The 8,722-nt window shown below is 47.5% G+C and overlaps 1 protein-coding gene across 1 annotated transcript in view; it reads right to left on the bottom strand.

Annotated features, from left to right (window-relative positions):
• The window catches only part of LOC103922241 (regulatory solute carrier protein family 1 member 1-like), a 15,503-nt gene extending 7,469 nt beyond the window's left edge, over positions 1-8,034 (bottom strand). Inside the window, exons 1-7 of the mRNA XM_009330343.1 lie at positions 7,957-8,034; positions 7,606-7,735; positions 6,307-6,537; positions 3,791-3,917; positions 1,590-1,717; positions 866-994; positions 1-96 (exon numbers count right to left, since the gene is read on the bottom strand). The exon at positions 1-96 is cut by the window's left edge and continues 1 nt beyond it. Coding sequence (XP_009328618.1) covers positions 1-96; positions 866-994; positions 1,590-1,717; positions 3,791-3,917; positions 6,307-6,537; positions 7,606-7,735; positions 7,957-8,034 — 919 coding nt within the window. The remainder of the gene's footprint in view (positions 97-865; positions 995-1,589; positions 1,718-3,790; positions 3,918-6,306; positions 6,538-7,605; positions 7,736-7,956) is intronic.
• Positions 8,035-8,722: the final 688 nt, after the last annotated feature.

Raw genomic sequence — 8,722 nt, 5'->3', positions numbered from 1 at the left:
TCTTCAGCATATCCAGTCCTAGAAGCATGTCCATGGGCTGCTCTTCAAGGATTGAGAAGGAGCACGCCAGGAAATCCCCTTCAATCTGGACCTGAGCTGAAACGCAAGGGAGAGAAGTTACCACCTCGCAACGCTACAGCGCAGCAAATCTGCTTTCTGCTCTTCCATCTCCTGGGAAAGGTCTGCTGGCTAAATCTGAAACCAGAGCTCTGACGTACTGTTTGGGTCACAGAAAGCTTAGCCCTGTGCAAGCCCCAGGACTACCAGGCCTGCCTTGGTCTCAAGAAGTTAATTATTTTAAAAGCTGACCTGCTCTAGAGCCTGAAGTACTGCTTAGCTAACCCTCCAAGCTAGAGGAGCTGCGTACAGCTCGTTAGAGCACAAGACTAAAAAGCAACAACAGTGAAGAGAATGGATTTTTCAGACAACAAGGGCAATCGTCTCTCATCCAGAAAACCTGCACAAGAGCACAGAGAGCCTTCTCTTCCCAAAGGAATATGAAACACTCCACTGTACTGGAACCCTTCCTGAGCGACTCATACTGCCCAAGTCCCACCCCGAACAGGAAAGATCCCGCTATTTCACGTTAGCCCCATTTTTTGCACCCAGAGTGAACACATCCTCTGAGCTGAGGACTCCCTCCCCTAAAAGTGTTAAGGTAATTCCATTAAATAAGCATTAAATGAGACAGAAGCCAGACTACTGTGCCCGAGACAAATGAACATATTGCATATGTACTTTTATTTTATTCTGCAGGAGTTCCTAACAATTACAGCATTAAACCAGATACTCCTCGGTGCCACGACTGTGGGAAATGCAGTCAAACCGCTGCTAAAGCTGCCCCCAGAAGAATGCCAGTACTTACCTAAGTGCACCCTGCCAATTATTTTCTGCGTCCCTACACCTTTAGCAATGCCAGCCCATCGCCGGTCTACCAGCCTCATTATGTTGCACCTTTCAGCACAAGCTTGGCTCATGATGGTCATCTGGGCACCTACCAGCGACAGAATTGCTGTTAAGTCCTGACAGCTCATCACAAATTACAATTCCCTCCTGGAAGGGCTTAAGATCTTGCACTCAGCAGCCGGGAAACCACACTGCATCAGCAACTGCATTAGGGCATAAAGGCTTCCTGTGAATCCCGCTGCGTTGAATTGACTGTGTATACACAGATCAGCACTGACAGTAAAGTACGTATTACTGTAGGGCTGGAATAACCCCAAGTACTTTCCCTTTAAGGCTGCGGATGGGAAGCACAGCATTAAAGGCATGCAAAATGCCCCCATCTGTAAAATGAGATAAGATACACATGTGGCAGTGATCTTTCTGGCATCGCGGCCCCAGAAATTCTCACAGGAGCCTTGATCTGGGGTGTTCAAGCACTCATGTGCGCTGCTTCTCACAACAATTTACTCTGTTCGCTTTAAACAATGTCCAGGCTGCTCTCGGGTTTTAATTAGGTGCTTCAAGATCATATAATGCAGTGCTTTATTATGGAATTTTTGGGCAAAACTTCTGGAGCATTTACAGTCTCCCTCAGGGAGGGAAAGGAGAGTGCGGAGAAAGAGATGAAAATGGGGGCAACTCACCTGAGTCAACAAAGGCTTTCACTGGATGTCCATTGACTTTGCAGTTAATATACAGCATCACCACCTGGCCAAAACTCTCAGGGGCCTCTTCCATTGCTATCGTCATATTTTCTTCAATGTTTTGTTGCCTGAATTTAATGGAGACGAGAGAGAAAAATCAAGACCTTCCATCAGCCAAACCGTATAAGCATCCCTCTGACTTACAGACAGATCTGGTAATCCCACCTGCTGCAGCTCACCTTACAAACAGCACGTTTAAACCACAACAAAGACTGCTTCATTAGCTAACCAGAGCCGCCTTAGCAGAGGGATTGCTAGTAATGATCTTGGCTTAATCCAGAGACACCAAGTCGCTCCCCAGCAGCCAGGAAGCCTGCTCCTTCCAACACCTTGCCTAACTCACACGACAGCACCTGACCACCTTCTGTTTGCAACAGAAACCTGTCACCACAGAGTTAACCTGGAGAACTTGCGAGTGAAAAACTTGCGTGTTTATTAGTCACGCTAAAATAAAGCGCTGAGGGCACACGATGAAGATGTTGCCAGTAGCTACAACGCTGGAATCTCACACAGCAGCTGAACATTAAAATCCTCCAACGTTTCCCTGGTATCCTTCCTTTTCCAGGCATAGGAAGGGAGGTGAGCAAAACTGCAGCAAGACCACCACCATGAGCACAAGCCCTCACTGCAAATTCAAGCCTACAGAAGAAACGCTCTTCAAGAAGCCCATCACGGCCCCTACAGTAATCTTGGAAGTGGTGGGTATCCGTAGCGACTGCATCCAAAATAGCTTTACCTACCAAAAATGGAAAAGGGCTTCCCATTTTGGTGCCATTTTGCTTTTCCTCCTCAGTCGGGGAAGGGGAAAAACCCCCAAGCTCCTCTCTTACCCATCTCCTGTACTGTGGCAGCCTTCCCACAACAAGACGGGTAGACGTGGTTTCTTGGTGGGGGAGGCAAACAGCTAACAGCATCCGAGACCTGGCTCGCTTGGGAGTTAAAGCACCCTGCTACCCCGCTGCCAGTCTGTCCCGCCTCCTATACTCGTGAAACAAAGAGCCACGCGTTGTCCTGTCGTTTATTATTTAAGCTTAAATCAGATATACAGTGGTTAATCTTGTTTGTTTTCTTGTCAAATCCATCGTTCTGTTTTCTCTGTGCTTGACACTCTCTCCACTTGAAGGACAGAGACGTGTCTCAAAAAATACGATGCTTGCAATAGCTTCCAATCAAGCTTGGGCAGGGCGCATCTAATTAAGCAAGGAGTTCAGAGAAACTAAGTGGGGTGTGAAATCTGGGGACTGCTAGATGCCCAAACTGCTCCCTAACAGCTGCACAGCCTTGGGCACATCACTTTCATCTGTCCCCTCATCTATGGAAGAAGGAAATCGTTCCTGTGCCTCCGAGCAATGCTTTGCTATCTATAAATGTCTATTTTTCTGCATTGCTAAGCTAAGCATTTATCCGGCACCGACACCTTGTCAGTCATAATGCAAGAATGACTCTTATCACAAATGAATTTTGGTTGTGACCAACTATGAGCCTGTATCACAAAGACATTTCTTCATTGGGGAAAAAACATCAGTCATGTTCTGACTCAAGGATTTATCACTCAATTTAAGAAATCAAGCCTCAGCCCAATGCAATTACATTCGGAAGACAGCAAGAGGGAGCGAGCGCTGATGAGCAGCACATATTTCTACAGAACATCTCTTCTGACAGCAGTGATGCTCAGAGTCTGGAATCAGCCAGAGAGACAAAACAATTAGCAGTACGCGAAACCAAATCTCAAAGGCAGCTGGGAGAAATGACGCCACGTTGCTGTGCAGAGAGCTCAGCTCAGAGACTAACACAGGCCCAGCTCTCTGGTTCAGAACACGCCCAGGGCGCCCAAGTACCGCCTCTCAAGAGGATCTCGGCCAAGTGCTTTCCACAAGTGCTCCTGCTTCAGAGTGGACCAGCTTAGACAGCTCTGGGACATCACACACACGGACAGCGGTGCTGCTACCTCACGATCTGTGCTCAACTGGATACATCTAAAGGATGGGGTGTGCTTACACGTCCCCGAATCCCAACCTTCCCACGTGCAAAGGTGGCTCGGAGAGCGTTCCTCCAAGGAAAAAGCACCATGGATGGAAGCGCCCTGTGGAAAAAAGCGCCGTGAAGACCTCCAAAGCCTGCAAGCAACTTTGGTTTGCTACCTTATGTCTTCTTCTATCTTGGCCTGTGCCTCGAGATCAAAAGGGTCAGCTGAATAGAGTCGGATCCTCTCCTGCTCCCGCCGGGCTCGGTCCTGCTGTTGCTCCAGCAACACCCTGGTGAATTTCTCTGCAGTAACAAGGAGATACAAAATGCTTTTTACTGGAAATTACTCTTGCAAATCAAGTTCTGGCACAGCAAACTTCTTTCTATGCCAGCATGCACTCAGGGGTAGACCCAGCAGCACACGCAAAAAAGGCTTCATCTGAAGGCAGCATGGATGGACCTCAAAGGATCGGTGGCAAACTTGAGAACCCACTGAGATGAAAAGCAACTGGACAGAGCTCTTTCTCCTTGTGTCTGCTACCCAAACTCAGCACAATCAAACTCAATTTCCTTGCGTGTATATTTTCATATGGAAGGAAAATGGAAAAAACATGAAGACAACAATATTTAAAACAAAGAGCTGCCACTAAAACAGGAATTCATTCTTCTGTTGCAGCAAGATTTGCCTACACAATACTAAAAAAAAAAAAAAAACCAAAAACCCAGCTGCAAAACCAGCAGATAAATGAGACCCAAAGCAGAAATCAGGACTACAGAACTTGCACAATCCAAACGAGAAGCTTGAGCGCATGTGTATTTTGAAAAAGCTTCAGAGATAGAAGCGAGATTTCATAGCTCTCAGTAAGATGGCCCATCTACAAGAACAGCTTGCAAAATCTATCACGTTTTACGCTCGGCAATCCCCGGTAAAATAACAGCCTGTAGATCCAGCAAAGAGCAAACGCAAAATTGTAAGACATAAAAAGGCCAACAACAAAACCTACTTTAAGCCCAGGCAACACAGGCAAAGACAGCGACATTGTAATCCCTAAAGCTGAATGCCTGCCACTGAAATCAAGAGGTCCTAGGCGGGACACCTGCTTCACAAACTCTAGCACCACGTTTTAAGGACACAGATTTTAGATCCCCGCTTTTTGGATGGCCTCTGGCTATTTTTTTACTACTTGGATGTGATCACGTACGTTCCGCAAAGGACTTGGCAATAAATTAAGTTCTGTAAACACAGAAGGCTGTGGGTTTGCTTCCAGAAATGCAGTTCCCATGAAGCAGCTCTCTGGCTCAAAGGCTGTTAACATGTTCAGGAAGGCATTGGGTATGTTTTCTTGTTTGTTTTTTTTCCTTTCAAATTAGGCTTCTGTATAGCAGGTGCCTTCTAAAGCGCTTGCGGTGCATCCAGCACAGTCACATGGCATGTACCTATGTGTACATTTGGGCATCAGAGCCAGAGCTGAACTGGATCTGTGCCCAAATACCGCCAGGAGCAGTACGGAACGATGAGAGCATAACCAGACCAAACCACTTCCTTCTGACAGCCCACTGCGGCAATTTGGGACTAAAAAGGCACATCTGATTCAAAGTTTAATGTGCACAACAAGACAGATCAGCAGATGAGCCAGTTCTGGGTGTCTTGGGCTTAACCTCTCGTTTCCTGTGCCAAGAGCAGCACATCTTCTCAAGGTGATGGGAAAAACTCCTGCACTACGGACGCGGCGCTTACAAGAAGCGTCAAGAAGCTTGAGAGTGCAGAGGATGTGGTTTTAACTCTGGATACGAACTAAAGTCAGAATTAAAAAATGAAACAGGCTGACGATATCCACGCAAGTTCCTTTCTAGCTTCCTTCGACAGAGAGAAATCACTAGGATGTAACCTTGAAAGTGGGAAAGAAGTCTCCTGCTGGAAGCTCCTTCTCTTCATTCATTTCCCCAAACTCAACAGGATTTATTTCCTAACTAAACATCTTGCAGAGGTTTAGAAGCGCATCTTCTGATGCCCAAAACACCACTCTGTTTTCATACTGAAAGGACACTAGAGCTCAAAGCTTTCATCACATGAAGAACGAGGGACCAACATCGGCTACTCACCAGCAGAGAAAGCGACACGGTACCAGGCTTCAACTGTGCCCAAAATACGCGAACGCTTTCAAGATTAACAGAAACTTCGACATTTATGACTATTCCTATTGAAAAAGCTCCCTAAAGCCACTATTTGCTTGTTCCTTCTCCTCTCCCTTTCTGACATCCACTTCCACAGCAGCTAATCATTACGGACAGAGTTGGTTTTACGGTGTGCTGCTCTACACTGAGGTCTCAGTGGGCTCTGGGATGCAGCAAACACAACACCGTTATTGGAAAATGTGCATTCCGAGAGAGAGTCTTAGCATAAAAATCGGGAGCTGAGCCACTCGTCTTCACAGAAACTCCACTTATCTGTGCCTCTGATATTTCGAAGTAGGGGACAGAGGGTATTGAAAAAGCCAAGCAGGAGGAATACGCCCAACTTGCCAGAAGCAGTCCTGTTAGAAGGAGTACTCCCAACTGGCACCTTTTATCAGCGTCATCAGTGAGTTGGCAGCGAACATCCCAGCTAGTTAAAAACCTGTGGCCGCCTTTGATTAGAACCGAGCTCCAACAGATTGAAAACCACCTCCCGCAGATTGAAAACCCAACTTACCGAGGTCTCCACTGAGCAACGCCTCCGCCAAGGGCGGGTTGCGCTCCTTCAGCAGGGACAGCTCGTGGGGATTCGCGAGCAACATCTCCCGTAGCAGCGCCGGATTGTCCAGACCCTGAGGGAACGAAGGTGCATCGGGAGGCGACGGGCGAAGACGCTGTGCTGGTGGCTGATGCTGCTGAGTGGATGTCCCAGGAACCGCGATGCTGCTGAAGTCTATCCTCGGCAGACCTTGGGGGGAAATAAGAGGTCAGATGTGTCGGCGCTTCACGTTTACAATTCTGCTTGAAAAACGTAGTGGGAAAACTGCAGGAAGGATGAGCCGCTCTTAACGCTACAGTATTAGACGGGATGCTGCGACTAGCAGCTCGTGTCGGAAGCACGGCCACGTACTCAGGTTACTGGGTTAGGAATGCTAGCACGTATTTATGTGACTGGTCTAGCCTTCTATCTGGCCCATTTTTTATCCCCTGAAATGCACTTACTGAATCGCAGACTAGTTATTTCCAAGCTTCACAAATGTGAATACCACACGGAGGGATCGCGAGGCTAAACCCAGTGTCTCTAAGGCACTTGTGAATCTCTCGGATTAAAGAAAAGCCGGGGTGGGGGTGGAAGTAACATTTCTGCAGACCTGCATTGCAGGTACCAATCCTCCAGCTGAGGCAGGAAGACGAGGACCTCAAGCAACGCTCCCACGCCCTTCTCAGCCAGCGGTACCTTCTTTTCCAGCGATATTTTATGACGGGGATTTGCTAGGAATCGCTGCAGAAGGCAGGACAGAGAAGCAGGGCTCCGCTCAGATGTTATCTGAGGAATCTTTCGCATGTTACGATTGCATAACTGGGTTTGTTAAGACGCGGCTTCTCTGGGTATTTGTCACAGTACAGATTCAGGGCGCGCATCGCAACAGCCTCTTGATGCGTCTGAGCCGCACACACCACAGATTATTGCGCCATTACACCGAGCGGGAAGGCAACCGGTGGTCGCATGAAAATTCACACGCCTTTACAAAAACTGCTGTTCTGAACCAGCTACCCTCCTCGCTTTCTCTGCATTTCCCCAGAAGAACAGTAAAATGGTATTTGCTTCCTTGGAATTAAAAAAAAAAACCACATTAAATAACAAGCCCTTGAGCTAATTTTAAAAGCCCCCTGCCTCATCCCTAGCCGCCCTCCTTTCCTAAGTGTTTTGCCTAGCAAGGTACTAAAGGAGACTGACAAGAGATGGAGTTGGTGTTTGATAACTATTGGGATCTTTGCAGGCTCAGAGCAGAAGTTAGCACAAATCCTTTCTCACCTGGGAAACGGATGGAGGGCCGTGGCTCTACAGTCTCTTTCTGTCGCAAAATCACCACGTCCCCGTCTTTCAAGCCATAGGAGGCCAAAGATCTGTTGTTGTCAGTTAGAGGCCGCTCCGCATAGACTATCTGTTCATGGAGAGAGTGCAATGAAAAACACCACGCGTGACAAAGCGGGCAACATCTTGCGCTTTTAATTTCTTTGGGTGGTTTGGTTTTTTTTTTTTTTTGGAAAGCGTTCTGGTAAATCCTCCGGACCCACCTCAAGCTTCAGAAGGGAAGGTGTGCAATTCTCGCCACGGGCGCAGGCGGGCCCTGCCAAAGCGCCTCTACCTCAGGCACAGACAGACCTCAACAAGTAAGTGGTTGGACAACGACGCAGAGTTGGTCTTACCGAAACCCGGCGGTGGTTTCTCGAAACCCAGCATCTCGGAGAAGGGCTGGTCTCTCTTAATTAGAGGCCGAGATTTTTAACAGAAAGCAAGCCTTGGACCTGGGCTGTTTGCCACACTTTTCCAAAACCCAATCTCTATGATTACGCAAGTGACGGCCATCTTCTACAGCGTTATCTCCCCCCAAGTCAGCACCTACTGACCACGGACCGACTGCATACACGCAGGCAGCGTCGATCAGGATTGATCCATGGATGATCCAGGCCAATATCTATGATCTCTGCCTTTTCCCACAACTCGGTTCCCCAGAATAACCAGTTTTACAGGGACCTCAATGATTAGCTCAGCGATTTCCAGTTTACTTCAGCGATGTAACTCTGTTCAGACTGGAAGGCTCAGCACCCAGAGACACCACTCCCAAGACTGCAACCAGTCCATGGCGGGGAATTAACTTCTTTTGACTATAAAACACAAAGTCACATCATTTTCTATTATGATAATCTGACTTAACAAGGGGTCCGTGGATTAAACATAATAACGTATTGAGATAAAAATGAATAATCACCATGGGAACATTTCTGTTAACATTAGAACTGTAATACCTACAGATGCCCTAAATTACAGGGAAGCAAAAGAAATAAAATAAAGAAGCGCTTTACGGGAACAGAAGTTCCCAGAAGCGATATCTGCTGAACATCAAGGTTTCTGTGCCTTCCATCAGAGC

The sequence above is a fragment of the Pygoscelis adeliae genome, unplaced genomic scaffold, assembly GCF_000699105.1.
Source record: "Pygoscelis adeliae isolate BGI_AS28 unplaced genomic scaffold, ASM69910v1 Scaffold728, whole genome shotgun sequence".
Classification (NCBI taxonomy): Eukaryota; Metazoa; Chordata; class Aves; order Sphenisciformes; family Spheniscidae; genus Pygoscelis; species Pygoscelis adeliae.
Note: the sequence above shows the minus strand (reverse complement) of the source record. Positions and strands in the feature narration are given on the sequence as shown.